At 43.7% G+C, this 18,010-nt stretch overlaps 1 protein-coding gene across 2 annotated transcripts in view; it reads right to left on the minus strand.

Moving 5' to 3' along the window:
- Positions 1-883: 883 nt before the first annotated feature.
- Positions 884-18,010, minus strand: part of WDR70 (WD repeat domain 70) — a 411,295-nt gene continuing 394,168 nt past the window's right edge. For both annotated transcript variants that reach the window (XM_089687833.1, XM_089687834.1), the window contains exons 17-18: positions 8,905-9,067; positions 884-1,174 (exon numbers count right to left, since the gene is read on the minus strand). In XM_089687833.1, the coding sequence (XP_089543959.1) occupies positions 1,087-1,174; positions 8,905-9,067 (251 nt within the window). In that variant the 3' untranslated portion in view covers positions 884-1,086. The remainder of the gene's footprint in view (positions 1,175-8,904; positions 9,068-18,010) is intronic.

An 18,010-nucleotide genomic window follows, 5' to 3' on the forward strand; every position in this document is an offset into this window, starting at 1 on the left:
ATCTAGGAGGGAGGGGGTAATGGTACAGGAGGAAGTGACTGTGGGGGATGGAGTGGTAGGAGGAATGAAGGAGAACGGCTGTTAGGTGAGGGTGGGGTAGGCTTCCCTGAAGAGGTGGGTTTTCAAGGTGCGCCTGAAGGTGAGGAGGGAAGGTGACAGTCTGATGGATTGGGGTAGTGAGTTCCAGAGGATGGGGGAGGACCTGGAGAAGTCTTGCAGTTGTGCATGGGAGGAGGAGACCAGGGAGCAAGACAGAAGGAGGTCCTGTGAAGAGCGAAGGGTACGGGTAGGGTGGTACCTGGGAATCAGGTTGGTGAGGTAGTTAGGGGCAGTGTTGTGAATGGCTTTGTAGGCCAGAGTGAGTAGTTTGAATTTGATGTGTTGGGCAATAAGGAGCCAGTGGAGGGATAGGCAGAGGGGGGTGGATTTGTAGAGGGAGAACGCACGAGGGGACCTGGTTTTGCGCCATAGTCTCTCCAGCGCGCGACTGCGACGTTTGAGGCATTTAGTATGGTCGCTCTGCCATGGTTGGAGTGGTCTAGGTTTGATGTTGCGTGTGGTTACGGGTGCCAGAGAGTCTAGGGTAGCTGATAGTAAGTCGTTGTACGTGGTGGCTAGGTCAGGACATGACAGTGGAAGGATGCTGTCCTGTAGGCGGTCAGCAGCCGAGTGGAGGGGTGCCGGGTTCAGCTTGCGGAAATTCATCCAGTCCCTGCTAAACTGGCAGAATTTCCATCCATGTATGGCCAGATTTAGTAGGCATTTCAGCTCCCAATATGTTGGCATGGTCCACTGTTGTCACCAACAGGAAACCCAATCTAAGAAAGCCCATGTAGCTGCCGCTAGGATGCACATAGACAGGAAGTAAATAAGAACAAAACAATGATGAAAACAAGTATTTTATTACAAAAAATGTAAATTGTTATGCCATTCAGTTAGGTTTAAATCTACTTTATAAGACTGATGTCACTGGGATGTTTATTAAAGAAGTTTATTTTTGGAATAAAAAAAAGGATATTTCCAATTGATGCATGCTGGAATCATTTAGAAGAGTTAGGCCATCAATGGCTAGCTTTCTCTTCATCTTTATATTTTACGTTTTTTCCAGTCTGGCTCGTTGTCTGGTTCGTCTTCTTCAGAGTCCACCTCCGCAAACACGGCCTTGGGCTGCGTCCTGCAAGACACAGAAAGGATTGCAGAAAATGAGGTGCAAGGATGAGAATATAGACTTTATATAGGAGAAAGCTACAGCTTGGCTGCATTGCTCTTCCAACGGGATTAGAAAACAATAGAGAGGAGCAGAATAATTCTTGCAGATGGAAAGCTCAATAGGAATGAGAGGAGACACAACAGTTCATCATGTACTGTGCCAGACATGCAACGTTTTAAATGGTTTCATCTCATCGTACTAAATGCAACGCAGCCGTGCTAGCAAATCAGAAACCGGCTTTCTCAGTTTTGACTACACTGAGCCACTAAAAGCAGACTTCTGATGGGTCATGTCAGGACAAAGTGCAACTATCATTTCCATGATGGACTTCATTTATGAAACCCTACAGCCCTCAATTAGACACCACATTTTATTCTACAACTGTCTTTTTTTTCAGAGCAGTTATCAGCCACATTCATTGCGGTGGGTAAAAACAAACAGTTTATTTATCAGATTCTGCAGTAAATGCTTAATCCTGAGTCTCAACTCTACCTCGTTTAATGCGTCTGACTTATTCCTGAACTCTGGAACTTACCAAATATCCCCAGGACATGATATACCCGTATGTCAAGTCTGGATAGCCAGGACAGAAGATATTATTTTATAACCAACCCTCCTGGATCTGACCCTTTTCTTTCTTTAATGTCACTGGTCAGAACAGGCATTCCCAATATTAAGCTGGCCACAGACAGAGTGCAATTCGTCCGGTTCAGCGGGGTCTCTTAATGTGAAAAACAAAATTAGGGCTAAATATTAATTATTTTTTTTTAGATGTGTCCCTTGTTTGTTTTTTTTAATTAGGCTTTACAAATGTTAAAGAATACAAAAGAAATAGTTTACATAGAGACAATTAAAAAAAATCCAATGTGAAGGAGTTAAAAAATTAATTAGGTTTAACTAAGGGTGAATAATAGGCTATTTATTTTTCATTTACACTATATCCAATAGTAGCTTTCATAAATTAATGCAGGGCAGGACCTCAGCTGTCAAACTGACAGCTCAGTCTGGCAGATTTCACTGCAGCTCTCCCTGTGTAATCATCAGACCTCCGTGACAGCCGGGTGCTGTGCTCTGTTTATCCGAGAAGGTGGCTTTCCCTGTGTAATCATCGGACCTCCGTGACAGCCGGGTGCTGTGCTCCGTTTATCAGAGAAGGCAGCTCTCCCTGTGTAATCATCAGGCCTCCATGACAGGAGGGTGCTGTGCTCTGTTTATCGGAGAAGGCGGCTCTCCCTGTGTAATCAGGCCTCCATGACAGCCGGGTGCTGTGCTCTGTTTATCAGGAGAAGGCAGCTCTCCCTGTGTAATCATCAGACGTCCATGACAGCGGGTTTCTGTGCTCTGTTTATCGGGAGAAGGCGGCTCTCCCTGTGTAATCATCAGACCTCCATGACAGCCAGGGGCTGTGCTCCGTTTATTAGGAGAAGGCGACTCTCCCTGTGTAATCATCAGGCCTCCGTGACAGGTGGGTGTTGTGCTCCGTTTTTCAGAAGGCAGCTCTCCCTGTGTAATCAGGCCTCCGTGACAGGAGGGTGCTGTGCACTGTTTATCAGGAGAAGGCAGCTCTCCCTGTGTAATCATCAGACCTCTATGACAGCCGGGTACGGTGCTCTGTTTATCGGGAGAAGGTGGCTTTCCCTGTGTAATCATCGGACCTCCATGACAGCCGGGTGCTGTGCTCTGTTTATCGGAGAAGGCGTCTCTCCCTGTGTAATCATCAGACCCCCGTGACAGCCGGGTGCTGTGCTCTGTTTTTCAGAAGGCAGCTCTCCCTGTGTAATCAGGCCTCCGTGACAGGCGGGTGCTGTGCTCTGATGATTACACAGGGAGAGCTGCCTTCTCCTGATAAACAGACCTCTATGACAGCCGGGTGCTGTGCTCTGTTTATCGGGAGAAGGTGGCTCTCTGTGTAATTGTCTGTGGCAGCCAAGTTCTGTGCTCTGCCTATCAGGAGATTTCAGCTCTCCCTGTGTAATTGTGACAGCCGAGTTCTGTGCTCTGCCTATCAGGAGAAGGCAGCTCTCCCTGTGTAATTGTCTGTGACAGCCGAGTGCTGTGCTCTGCCTTTTAGGAGAAGGAAGCTCTCCCTGTGTAATTGTCAGAGTTCTGTGACAGCCGGGCGATTTGCTCTGCCTATCAGGAGATTTCAGCTCTCCCTGTGTAATTGTCAGAGTTCTGTGACAGCTGGGCGCTGCGCTGTGTTTATCGGGGGTGCACAGAGCCCCTGATACAGTGCGGGAGACTGTCACACTGATGGCAGAGCAGAATGGTACTGATAACACAGAGTTGCTTCAGTCTGGATCCACTTGGAAGTAATTATCCTTCCTCTCTCTCCTATACACACAACAGGAAGGGAGAGGAACCCCCCTCTTGGTAGTTGCTGGAAGAGGTGTCTTCATTCGAACATTTTGGATGTCCCATCACTTTCTGCCCGTATTACAATGGCCAACAGTACAAATTGAAAGCCTGACAGGGGTCCTAACTCTTCCCTATTCTAAAACAGTTTTGGCAACAGGTACACTATAAAGTTTCTTTTGAACAACTGCAAATGGAAAAAAATAATAAGATGACAGGAACCCAAGTGACCCAGGATCCTGAATCAGACCAGCAAATGCCGTGAATAAGATTAGAAAGTACATGTAGTCACGGGTCAATTAAAATAGAATAAATTGTGGTTTGTGTGTCAGTGAGCCAACAATTTACCAGAGAGCAAAGGGAAAATCAGTCACAGTTATGACTTCACAAGCTGGCATTTGAACCCCAGCAGAATGAATAGATATCACACAGGACATACACAGTCACACATACAGAGCAGTGCAAGATAGGGATCGGGTCTGTGACTCATCACAAATACTGTGTGACCCTGAAAATCAATGGACATGCTTGTGCCACACTTGCTGCTGCTCTTTTTAAAGCTAAAGTCACACTTAGGCAGCCCATACATTATGCATTTTTTTTGTTCAACCAATGGGGTGATAGAAAGAAATGCCTCAATTCCCCATCTACACATTTGGCAAGTGAATCCCTCCTTCTGTGGTATTGTATTCTGACAGTGGGGAGTCTCCCCCACCAAGTCTCTAACCATCCCTTGTATCATGCCCATAGTCTCTGACCATCCCTTGTATCATGCCCACAGTCTCTGACCATCCCTTGTATCATGCCCGCATTCTCTGACCATCCCTTGTATCATGCTCACAGTCTCTGACCATCCCTTGTATCATGCCCACAGTCTCTGACCATCCCTTGTATCATGCCCACAGTCTCTGACCATCCCTTGTATCATGCCCGCAGTCTCTGACCATCCCTTGTATCATGCCCGCATTCTCTGACCATCCCTTGTATCATGCTCACAGTCTCTGACCATCCCTTGTATCATGCCCGCATTCTCTGACCATCCCTTGTATCATGCTCGCATTCTCTGACCATCCCTTGTATCATGCTCGCATTCTCTGACCATCCCTTGTATCATGCCCGCATTCTCTGAGCATCCCTTGTATCATGCCCGCATTCTCTGAGCATCCCTTGTATCATGCCCACAGTCTCTGACCATCCCTTGTATCATGCCCGCATTCCCTGACCATCCCTTGTATTATGCCCGCAGTCTCTGACCATCCCTTGTATCATGCCCACAATCTCTGAACATCCCTTGTTATCATGCCCGCAGTCTCTGATCATCCCTTGTATCATGCCCGCAGTCTCTGAACATCCCTTGTTATCATGTCCGCAGTCTCTGACCATCCCTTGTATCATGTCCGCAGTCTCTGAACATCCCTTGTTATCATGCCCGCAGTCTCTGACCATCCCTTGTATCATGCCCGCATTCCAGGACCATCCCTTGTATCATGCCCGCAGTCTCTGAACATCCCTTGTTATCATGCCCGCAGTCTCTGATCATCCCTTGTATCATGCCCGCATTCTATGACCATCCCTTGTATCATGCTCGCATTCTCTGACCATCCCTTGTATCATGCTCGCATTCCCTGACCATCCTTTGTATCATGCCCGCAGTCTCTAACCATCCCTTGTATCATGCCCGCATTCTCTGACCATCCCTTGTATCATGCCCGCATTCCCTGACCATCCCTTGTATCATGCCCGCATTCCCTGACCATCCCTTGTATCATGTCCGCATTCCATGACCATCCCTTGTATCATGCCCGCATTCTCTGACCATCCCTTGTATCATGCCCGCATTCTCTGACCATCCCTTGTATCATGCCCGCATCCTCTAACCATCCCTTGTATCATGCCCGCAGTCTCTGACCATCCCTTGTATCATGCCCGCAGTCTCTGACCATCCCTTGTATCATGCCCGCATTCTCTGACCATCCCTTGTATCATGCCCGCATTCTCTGACCATCCCTTGTATCATGCCCGCAGTCTCTAACCATCCCTTGTATCATGCCGCAGTCTCTGACCATCCCTTGTATCATGCCCGCAGTCTCTAACCATCCCTTGTATCATGCCGCAGTCTCTGACCATCCCTTGTATCATGCCCGCAGTCTCTGACCATCCCTTGTATCATGCTCGCATTCTCTGACCATCCCTTGTGTCATGCCCGCAGTCTCCAACCATCCCTTGTATCATGCCCGCAGTCTCCGACCATCCCCTGTATCATGTCCGCATTCTCTGACCATCCCTTGTATCATGCCTCCAGTCTCTGACCATCCCTTGTATCATGTCCGCATTCGCTGACCATCCCTTGTATCATGCCTGCAGTCTCTGACCATCCCTTGTATCATGCCCGCAGTCTCTGACCATCCCTTGTATCATGCCCGCAGTCTCTGACCATCCCTTGTATCATGCCCGCATTCCCTGACCATCCCTTGTATCATGCCCGCATTCTCTGACCATCTTTTGTATCATGCCCACAGTCTCTGACCATCCCTTGCACCATGCCCACAATTTCTGACCATCCCTTGCATCATGCCCGCATTCCCTGACCATCCCTTGTATCATGCCCGCATTCTCTGACCATCCCTTGTATCATGCCCGCATTCTCTGACCATCCCTTGTATCATGCCCGCATTCTCTGACCATCCCTTGTATCATGCCCACATTCTCTGACCATCCCTTGTATCATGCCCGCATTCTCTGACCATCCCTTGTACCATGCCCACAATCTCTGACCATCCCTTGTATCATGCCCGCATTCTCTGACCATCCCTTGTATCATGCCCGCATTCTCTGCCCATCCCTTGTATCATGTCCGCATTCCCTGACCATCCCTTGTACCATGCCCACAATTTCTGACCATCCCTTGCATCATGCCCGCATTCTCTGACCATCTTTTGTATCATGCCCATAGTCTCAGACAATCTTTTGCATTATGCTCGCAGTCTCTGACCATCTCCAGTGGTTTATGATTAAGCACGTGACCATGTGAAACGCATTAACGGCCAGCATAGTACTGGCACTGTATGTCCTGGTTTTATGGACCAATAAATGTTTTTCATCAAGCCTCTTGTGTGCGACCAAATTTTCTTCTGTTCCATCTCTAGTGTGATGCCTGCAGCCGTTGATCATCTCTCGTGTCATGTCCACAGTCTCTGATCATCTCATGCGGTATGTCCCCAGTCTCTGACTTTCTCTTGTATCATGTTCACAGACTTTGACAATATCCTGTTGTGTGTCTGTTCTCTGAGATGGAATATTCTCTTAATTTTCTGTGCGGCCCTTTAGTGATATCAGGGGCTGCACATGGGGCCCCCTATGTCAAGAAAGTTGACCATCACTGGTATAGATGATGGACAGGCAGACAGACAAACAGCTATACCACAAAATAAAAATACATTCAAAACAGATAACTGCACATATCTGTGACACCCCTTACACTTTTGACAAACACGACATTACAGCGGCAAGGACACAAAGGTAATTTGGTCCGAGTGGCTCCTCTGAACTTCATACTCTGAATATTAGGTTACACCCATGACACCTGCAATATTACTGCCATGAAAGATTTAATAGACACTGATCCCGGGAGGGCTGCCGTCCCACACGTGGGCTGATTGCATTACAGGCTCTTTTTAAGAGCCATAGCCAGGGGGAAAAGGGACTCGGCCTTGAAGTGGGCAGGATAGAAGCCTGCCATGCTATTAGCTTACACAGGAGAAGATACATATATTTATGTGTGTGCATGTCAGCCGGGCACAACAATAGCTAAAAGCATGTGAACTTGACAGCTATTGTCAGACATGTTAAATGTGGCTAAATAAACGCACATCAATTCTACATGAATAGTCAGGTTAACCCTTGTTTGGTGACTGACTAGCCTCTGCAGAATACATGTGAATGAACATGCCGAGCAAAAAAATAAATAAAATGTAAATATAAATCTATTTTCTTAAAGTGGAAGAAATCCCAAACTATTCTTAAAAATGTTCTCTCCCCTCTCCTCATACCTATCCTTTCCTAGCAAAAAAAAAAAAAAACCCAAAAAACTGAGGAGCCTGCTGTACTAATTATGTAATGTCAGTAAAGTGATCTTTCCTATCTGGCCGGCCAGAACAGAGGTCCTCGGGTAAAGGCCTAACGCGTTTCGGGAGTCAAACTCCCTTCTGCAGAGCAATAGATCTGTTGGTGCTCCATTAAGTCTGGTACATACGGGCCAAATATCGGCCGGTATCAGCTGGTTCAACAGAAACCGGATCACATTCGGCCCGTGTGTACAGCAGCCTGTCCGACAGAAGCTGGCCTAACATGGGTGTGGTCAGCGATTGCACCACTGGCTGCAAGCGCTGATTGAATGCTGATAAGCTGCTGTTTATCCAGCATACCTGTTCGTCAGAAGGCCGATGTTAGACAGGCTGCTGTACCCATGGGCCGAATGTGATCCGGTTTCTGTTGAACCAGCTGATACTGGCCGATATTTGGCTCGTATATACCAGACTTAAGGGAGCGCCAACAGATCTATTGCTCTGAGGAAGGGAGTTCGACTCCCGAAACGCGTTAGCACTTTACCCGAGGACCTCTGTTGCCCATGACTGGCATCTTTGACTCCTTGTCTCTGTTTTTATGACCTGTTTGGTTTCTGAGTATACATTTGCATTTTTAATAATACATTTATTAACATCACAGTAATGCACGAGTAGAGTGCGCCCTGTTTTGTTCTTTTCTTGAGCACCAATCAAAGCTGTAAATTCCGGGAGCCATGACGTCATCCATGGCCCAGCCATTTGTCTATGTGATATGTGTACAGTAAAGATTGACTTTTATGGCGTATTGGTCCAGGTTTACCAGATTATTCATAGGGACCCAGCTCTATGTACATTTGGTTTAGAGTCCATAAAATAGCCATTTATTTATTTCTTTTTATTATATATCCTCCCACCGTTTCCATAACTATGGAAACACTTCCAATACATGAGGCATCATGTAGAAGTCCTACATCCACATTTATTTGTAATTTCTTTTACTTTCAAGGTAAGTGTATTATTTGAAATACAAATATTGCAACAACATATAGCCCAGTTAGCAATGATATGAAAATATATTTTTCAAAAGATTTCACTGCTGCAGAAAACAAATAACTTGGTAACATTATTATAATACCATTATTTATTGGCTGAACTGGATGGACTAGTGTCTTTTTGTCAACCAAACTAACTATGTCACTATGTCTGAAATTATTACTGCAAATTCTGCGATACAATAGTGAAGAAAAAACAGCATGGAAAGCAAAATCTACTTACGCAGAATACGCTGGTGCAACCCAGTATGGGTTCTTTTCTGCATCTTTGGCGTGACGAAGGATGGCTTCCCTTGGGTTACTGTCATCGGTCTTGTCCAGGGCAATGTTCTTCACAATGAAGGAAGACAGGGTGCCTCCATGAGTGCCCACACGCCCACCGCGACCTGCGACATCACAGCAACAAGTAATTAAAGATCAACTATGAAAAGGACACATGCATGTAAATCTATGACTAAGATTTGACCAAAAAGGAACAACTTAAAGTGATTCAGTAGTGCAAAATATAAAGTGAATGAAACAATAACACTAAATATTAAAATATGACTTTTGATGTGAAAAAGTCCTAAATAAAGTCCATAATAAGCCCACAAACTCTTCAAGTTCTCCAAGAAAGTTCACCACGTGTACATCACTGTCTGGGATCCTGACCACCTACACCGGCCGACATATAACCTGTCCCCCGGCCTGCAGGATCTGGAGCGCCCCTGTCCGGAGGGAGGAGCCTCTCATCCCTCAGGTGTGCCATCCATAGAAATACTTATTGAGGAAGAAGAAGGGTGGCTGTGACCATTTTCAATGCCTTTATACCTATTACCAACCAATCTATGGAATGAAACCTTTACATCCTGAAGAGAGTGACATCTTGGTGTATGGAAGATGGCGATTGTTAAGTGATTTGGCCAACCATGAGAGGGGGGGGCATTGTCATTTGGTGAGTGCGTACCCGAAAGGGGGGACATTTTATTTTGTACACGTGGTGAACTTTCTTGGAGGGCTTGAAGAGTTTGTGGGCTTATTAAAGACTTTTTCACATCAAAAGTCATATTTTGATATTTAGTTTTATTGTTTCATTCACTTTATGATATTGTGCGCTACTGAACCAATTTAAGTTGTTCCTTTTTGGTCACATCAATTTATTAGAAGTGACAGCAATGATCTGAGCACCAATTGTATTTTATGGCACATAACTTTAAGTGCAGTTTTGTTTGTTTTGGTTTATGACTAAGATTATTCCAACAGAAGAGCTTCATATAAATAAAGGATGCAGAAATGCCAGTATTGTTCATATTATTCATCGTAGTGGAACACTATTCCATATGTTACACACTGTAGCTGGTAGTGGTTTGTTTTCTGAAAGCTCTGAATTCTTGCAAGGCTCCACTCACATATATGCATTTTACATTTGATTCTGTCTCCGGTGCTTTTTGCAGTTTGCACAGATCTTTTTTTTATGTTAAAGTGAAATTTTTAGTTGTTGCTGGACAGAATAAAAATGCAAAACGCAGCAAAAACACACTACCATGCATTTCAGAAGCTTTTCCATTGAACTATTGTAGCAAAAACAAAACAAAAAAAAAAAACTTTTTGCTTTTAAAACAGTCCGTGACCCTTTCCAAAAATGTAGCAGTTCACAAAAGCATAGATGTAAACATGTTACATAGGAAACCATGTTAAATGGACTGTAGTGCGTTTCTGCAAAAAGTACTAAAAACGCATTGGTGTGAACGGAGCCTTATAAGTTTTTGATTGTTTATTGAAACCTGAAAAATATGGTCTGGGGCATCATTGTATTATTGCTTATTAAATGGGGTGAAGCTCTGCTGACATCCATCATCCAATCACATGTAAGCAAAATGCTGTTTTGTTTTTTTTTTTCTTTGTTAATTTGCCTTGCATGAGATTGGGTATTCTTTGCAGTGTGAAATTTCACCCCATTCACTAAGATCTGGGACAAATTTCCTTGCAAAGTGTTCAGCCTATTTGCCTTTAGTAAATCGCCCCCCCCCATGGCTCCCTTCTCTTGTAATGATGAACGCTAACCAGCTTAAACACGTATGGAAGTTGGATAGGTTGGTTCTAAATTTAAAGCTTTATATGGACTAGGTAAATGCTTTGCACAGATGGACAGAAAACCAGATCGGAAAACACAGAAAACAACAGAAAACATTGCTGCTAATTTTTTTTTTTTTAATAGTGACATTTTCTGGAGTTTGTACTGTATGTACACAATTGTGTGTCTTCTTTGGTATATGGCACTGACATAAGCCATGCTGTAGGAGTGGGGACCCCAGCCAGTGGCATGACAGGGACACACATTACTCAACCACCCTTGATGATGCCGTTGGCACCCAGTCATCATACTATATGCAATATATACATACTATACATACAGTCAGCATACTATATATATATATATATAGTATATAGTGATTTCTGTTATTATTATTTAAAAAGGAGCCAAACAACTATGTGATAATAAACAGCTTCATAAAATCACTATTTTATTTACTGCACCCCCAGATAAGATAGACTAGATCCAGCCCTGTGGTCGAGTTGCCAGAAAGAAGCCTTTACTGCGCCAATGCCACAAAAAAGCATGGGGATGATAGGCATATTGTAACTGGGCTTTTTTGTTGCAATAAATGCTTCTTTCTGGCAACTCAACCATGCAGCTCGTTTTTGTTCAAGTATTGCTGTATTGTGCACTTTAAAAAACCCACACTGTCAGAGCAGCCTGCATTTCTCCTAAGGTTACCTATGGGTTTTTCTTTGTATCCTGAACAATTCTTCTGGCAGTTGTAGCTGCAATCTTTCTTGGTCTATCTGACCTTGGCTTGGTATCAAGAGATACCTGAACTTTACACTTCTTAATAAGTGATTGAATATTACTGACTGGAATATTTGAGGCTTCTGATATCTTTTTATAGCCTTTTCCATCTTTATAAAGCTCCATTACCTTGTTACGCAGGTCTTTTGACAGTTCTTTTCTGCTCCCCATGGCTCAGTATTTAGCCTGCTTAGTACATCCACTTGAGCGCTAACAAGCTCACTGACTGTTTTATACATAGACAATTTAAAAAGCCACAGATGTGGGAAATTAACCTTTAATTGCCATTTTAACCATTAGCCGCCTGGCCAATGGCCGTTTGGCGGCTTCAAAAGTGTCTCTGCACTCCGGGTACACGCCATTTGGCGTGCTCCCGCACATGCGCAGTTTGCGCTAACGCAGAGCGGCGCAGCAGTGCGATCTGTCAACGGCCGTGCACCTCGGACACGGCCGATGACAGATCCGAGTACCGGGTCCCGTTGCTGGTACCATGTGACCTGCTGTGACCAATCACAGCAAGTCAAATGACAGTTGTATACAATGGATGGCTTAATTCATGATGCCATCCATTGTATACTAGTGCCTAGCTGTGAATGGTCATAGCTAATCACATGCACATGTCATGTGATTAGCTGTGACCAAATCACAGCTAAGCACAAAAAAAAAAAAAAAAAAAAAAAAAGCTGAATGAATCGTTGTCATTCAGGTAAATGCTTGCTTATAGCAAAGTAATTCTTTGCTATAAGCAAATTGTGTAAAAAAAAAAAAAAAAAAAATACTGATCACTTCCCCAAAGTAGTACAATGTTACTATGGTAACATTGTACTACTTTGGTCATAGTAAAATATAAAAAAAAAATCTTAAAAAAATAAAATAAAATGTAATAAAAAATTAAAAAAAAAAAAATATATATATATATTTTTTTTTTATACTGTCACCAGTCAGTGTCCCTGTTCACCGCCATGCCAGTTATATGATGACGTTGTACTGCACTGGTGACAGTATGTAAAAAAAAAAAAATTGTGAAAATAATTTTTTTAATTTTTTCATTTTCCGAAAAATTATGACAAAAAAAATACAACTTCAAAAAACTCGCCATGCCTCTTATGAAGTACGTCGGACTGTCTACTCTGCAAAAAGGGGTCATTTGGGCATATCTGTACTATTCTGACATTCTTGGACCTCAAGAAATTAGATTGGCTGTCAGTACTTCAGGATTGATCAATATTCAGATCTATACCATAGTTTGTGAACTCTATAACTTTCCTACAAACTAAGTAATACATCCTAATTTGGGTTATTTTCACCAAAGACATGAAGCAGAATACATCTTGGCCTAAATTTATGAAGAACAATTATTTATTTGTAAACTTTTATAACAGAAACAAAGAAAAATGTGTTTTTTTTTCAAAATTTTTGGTCTTTTTTTGTTAATTTAGCAAAAAATAAAAACTCCAGCGGTGATTAAATACCACAAAAGAAAGCTCTAGTTGTGTGAAGAAAATGATAAAATTTTAGTTTGGGTACAATGTTGTATGACCGCGCAATTGTCATTCAAAGTGTGAGAGCGCTGAAACGTGAAAAATGGCCTGGGCAGGAAGGTGTAAAATTGCACGGTATTGAAATGGTTAACCTGTGTGTGCCACCTTGTGTGTCTGTACCAAGGCCAAACATTCCAGGGTATGTAAACTTTTGATGATGGCTATTTGGGTGATTTCTGTTATCATGATTTAAAAAGGAGCCAAACAACTACCGTATTTTCCGGCGTATAAGACGACTTTTTAACCCCTGGAAATCTTCTACAAAGTCGGGGGTCGTCTTATACGCCGGGTGCTGGGCTGAAACCTTACCGTACTTCCGTGCTGACGCTTCTGCGCATGTCTTCGGCAGCAGTAGACGATCGCGGATCACCATAGCTCGCAGAACTGCATGAGACGTCGGATGCAGCAGTGCTCGATTGAGCTTGACTGAAACTGTGATATGCAGAGAAGGGATACACATCGGGTAGCGGCTTCTGCGCATGTCACAGTTTCAGTCACGATCAATCGAGCACTGAACGGCTGCATCCGACGTCTCATGCAGTTCTGCGAGGAATGGTGATCAGCGATCGTCTACTGCTGCCGAAGACATGCGCAGAAGCGTCAGCTCGGAAGTACCGGTATGGTACTGCTGCATCCGACCTTGTCCCCTTCATTTCTATGACATACGGTAATTAATTATTAATATTATAATGTGGCAGTTTTGTGCAATTTATGGTACCGCTCGGATCATCTTGGAGACAGGCAGGGCTGGGCAGGCAGGGAGAGCTGACCCACCCAATCCAAGCAGGCTTTGTATGCAGTGTGCACAGAAAATACTGGTACATCGCTTGCCGTGATTGGTTGGTAGAGGGGTAGTCTTATACGGCGAGTATAGCCCAAACCCTATATTTTAACAGGAAAAGTAGGGGGGTCGTCTTATACGCCCAGTCGTCTTATACGCCGGAAAATACGGTATGTGATAATAAACAGCTTCATAAAATCACTACAGTTTTTGGGCACGATAAGTCATATTTTCAATGTAAATGCCAAAATTTCACAATTTCTGGCAGGACATCTATCTATCTACATACACACACAGGGACAGTATATGATCGATATGAACTTTTCGAGTCTGGAAAGCTCTGTCTTATTTCAATAGGAAATTAAAGTTTATCTTACATCTCAGCCAAACAAAAGTTTTTTTTTTTTTGTTAAGCCCAGCATAGCAGCCCTGTATGTAGTGCCATACACCTGTAAAGCAATGCTGAAAAATATGAGAAGGGGCTATTAATACTATTCGCTTTGCCTTGGAGCCGTGCCATAAAGAGGCTGAGTGCGAGTGTCAGACTCCGGGGGCTCTACAACTTTGCTGTGACTCACAGCAGCGAACATGGATATTCATAGCCCAGTAATTGCAGACATCTCTATTAAGGCATTCTTTTGAACACTCGCTTCCTCTGTGACACATTGGCACTTGGCATCAAAGAGTCTAGCAGATCTAAGATTACGTATCTGTTTTGGTAGGACAAGCACGCTCTCCCTACTCGTGCCTGGCCACTGGAATTGAATTGCATAATTCACGTCGCTGTAACCACAAATGTCAAGAAGTTCTAAAATGACCAAAACTCTGGAAAGGCCCATCAGTCGGGTCAAAGGAAATAGCGGTCATCTAGCCACTGTGGTTAGGATTATTATCGGTCTTCATAATAACATGCCTGACTAATAGATCTGTGCATTATATGGGGAAGATCCTAATAAGGTCAAGCTAGGTTCACAATCTATGTGTTTTTTAGTGTGTTTTTCAGAAATGCACTACAGTCCATATAACATGGTTTCCTATGGGACACATTCACATATATGCATTTTTCAGTCGCTGAGTTTTGGAAAGGGTCAGGGACATTTTTAAACGCAATATGGTGTGTTTTTGGTTCAACAGACTTCAATGGACCCGCACCAAAAATACAAGTGTTGCATTTTGATGCAAACAAAAAAATTCTGATGAAAAAAGACAGTGTGGGAATCCCCCCCCCCCCCCCAAATCCATTTCAGACAATTAAGTCTGGTATGGATTTTGAGGGGAACCCCCTGCCAAAATTATGAAAAAAAAAAAATCGCAGTGGGCCCCCCCAGATCCATACCAGACCGTTATCTAAGCATGCAGCCTGGCAGGTCAGGAAAGGAGGTGGACGATCGACCCCCCTAAAGCATCCTGCCCCCCATGTTGATGGTCCTCCAGATCCTGCCCCCCCCATGTGAATGAGTATGGAAGTGTAGTGTAAATAAAACAGGAGGCAGTTTATTTACAAAACAAAAATAAAAGTTCCCAGAAGTAGATCTAGCTTCAATCACGATGAACGCTGCTGCTGCTGCAAAAAAAGAGCTCTGCTCCTGCCGTCTGACAGTTCTGAAATAACTAAGGTGTGGGGCCACCAATGATTTTACGGGTGGCCCCACCCCCAGTGGTGTATTTAGGTTTTGTGCTGCCCTAGGCAACACAAACATCATCTGACCCCAGGGACACTGACCAACACAACCCCCCCTTCCCCCTCCCGCGGAGAGAGCCTAACATTGTGACAACACCACCCCTGCCCCCCACCTGGAAGAGCCTTCCACTACCCCCACTCATCTGCACAGCTCCAGACATCCCTGGGAACAAAAGTCAGGCTCTACATACACCATCAAGCAGTCTCTCTCAGGTCCCACTTGGTTCCCACAGTGCACATGTCTGTCCATTCTTTCATCCCTTCTTCTGGGGGGAGGTGCTGCCCCCTTGAAAAATGCTGCCCTAGGCAAGTGCCTTGTTTGCCTTGTGGTAAATACGCCCCTGCCCACCCCCTTGCGAAATTATCTAAGCAGCATGCCCCTGGCGGTGACATCATAAGGGGGCAAACATGTTTTTCTTCTACTGCTCCGTAAAGATTGAATCAACTGGTCTGTGAACTCAGGCAAGGAAGTTAGAACATGTCAGAACATGCTCGAGTGCAAATGGCTGTGGGGCTCACCACCATAGTGCTACACCGCAAGCATTCTGGGAATCAAATTTTCACACCTCGTAACTAAAAGCCACTAAAAAAAAAAATCTAAAACCTGTTACAGAGTTAGGCTATAAAAAAAACAAGTTTACTGACTTCAACCAAAACACAACCCCCCCCCCCCCAAAAAAAAAAACTTGTATCCTCAGATTAATCACACTAATGTGATTTCAGATGTGACTTTAGACATGCAGAATCACATGACAATGAAAATCACATTGTTTTTTCGCATGGGAAGTTAGATCACAGAAGTGTGAGCCCAGCCTAGATGCATGGCTAATCCAAAGGAAGGCAAAAAAAAACCCTTATTAGAGGTCCAAACTTCCTCTAAGGGCCCATTCAAACTACATACTGTATGTAGGGCTGCATTGGACATTGCAGGTCCAAAGCAAAAACAAGCTGAAATCCATCATTTCCAAAAGCTCCAGTTCACACCTACACATATTTGGTGTATGCTGGGTGAAAATTGAACATTCTGCATTTCAACATATTACAATGCCTTGCAACAACAATAAAAAAGAAAACCTATTTCAGTTTCAGCTGTGAACAAAAAAAAAGCAAATAACCCAAAGCAATGCATTAAAAAATGCATTTCAATGAACATCAACTCAAGTGCTTTTAGCCTGTTGGGTTCTTAAGTTTCAGGTAATCGACTGAAAGTACTGAAGTCATTGAGACAATGTAACAGACAGAAAACTATCATTTTCCGAAAGATGGCAGATCCTGTACTTCACTTATGACAGGTTTACAATCAAATGTGTGTCTAACATTTTTGTTTTGGATAGATTGGTGAGGGATTAGAATGCCTGTCAGGCTTTCATTACTATTTGTGTCCCCTCTTGGGAGATTCCCCTATCTATTTGGCCTGGTGACCACCATCACCAGGAATGAAAGTGATGGAAAACACAACACTTTATCATTGCCTCAGGAATAAGAGGTGAAGGAAAATCTTCCACTGGGGACACCTTTTCCAGTAAAAACGGTCTAAGAGGGGATTTCCTTAATTTCGAAGAAGAGGATTGCCTGCTGTGTCAAAAAACAACCTGATAGGGGTTTTCAGTTTGGGACAAGGTCATCCAGCATCCAGGGCAAAGATGCCAAACTGCGCCCCTCCATGCAAGCTTAGGAGATCCCATATATACTGTAAAGCTGAACCATGGGCACTAAAGTTATACATTTTCATCATCCCGTAGTAGTCTGCACTACAATTCTCTTCAGCACTGGAATGTGGGCAGGAAATCTGACATCACACAGTGTAGGAACAGTGGTGGTGCCTGGACCTGCATTCTATATGATGATGTGGGCAAGAGAGATGGCAACATGACCGGCCATAGACATGCAAGAAATGAGGCTTTATCACCTGAACCTGCATTTGGGATATATAATTTTTTTTTCTTTTAAGTTTTATAGAACATTTGTTTAGCTCATTACATGAAAGAAAGGTTAATAATATAACTAAGGTTACAACATTTTCAGTTTTACTCAAATTAGTTGATGCAAAAATAAATACACCCCACAACAAAAACTAATACATCTATTATTTTGTATGACCTCCATGACTTGTAAGGACAGCACCAAGTCTTCTAGGCATGAAATGAACATGTCGGAGACATATTGCAACATCGATCTTTTTACATTCTTCAAGAACGACTCTTTTAGAGCCTGGATGCTGGATGGAGAGTGATGCTCAACTGGTCTCTTCAGAATTTTCCATAGGTGTTGATTGGGTTCAGATCAGGAGAAAAACTTGGCCTGAATCACTTTCACCCTGTTCTTCAGAAATGCAACAGTGGCCTTAGATGTGTGTTTTGGATCATGTTGGAAAAGTCCATGACAACCAAGGGCACGGAGTGATGGGAGCATCTTTTCTTTCAATATAGAGCAGTACATCTGTGAATTTATGATACCATCAATGAAATACATTTCCCCGACACCAGCAGCACTCAT

Source organism: Staurois parvus, unplaced genomic scaffold, assembly GCF_062004578.1.
Source record: "Staurois parvus isolate SC_StPar_1 unplaced genomic scaffold, SC_StPar_1.0 ptg000438l, whole genome shotgun sequence".
NCBI lineage: Eukaryota > Metazoa > Chordata > Amphibia > Anura > Ranidae > Staurois > Staurois parvus.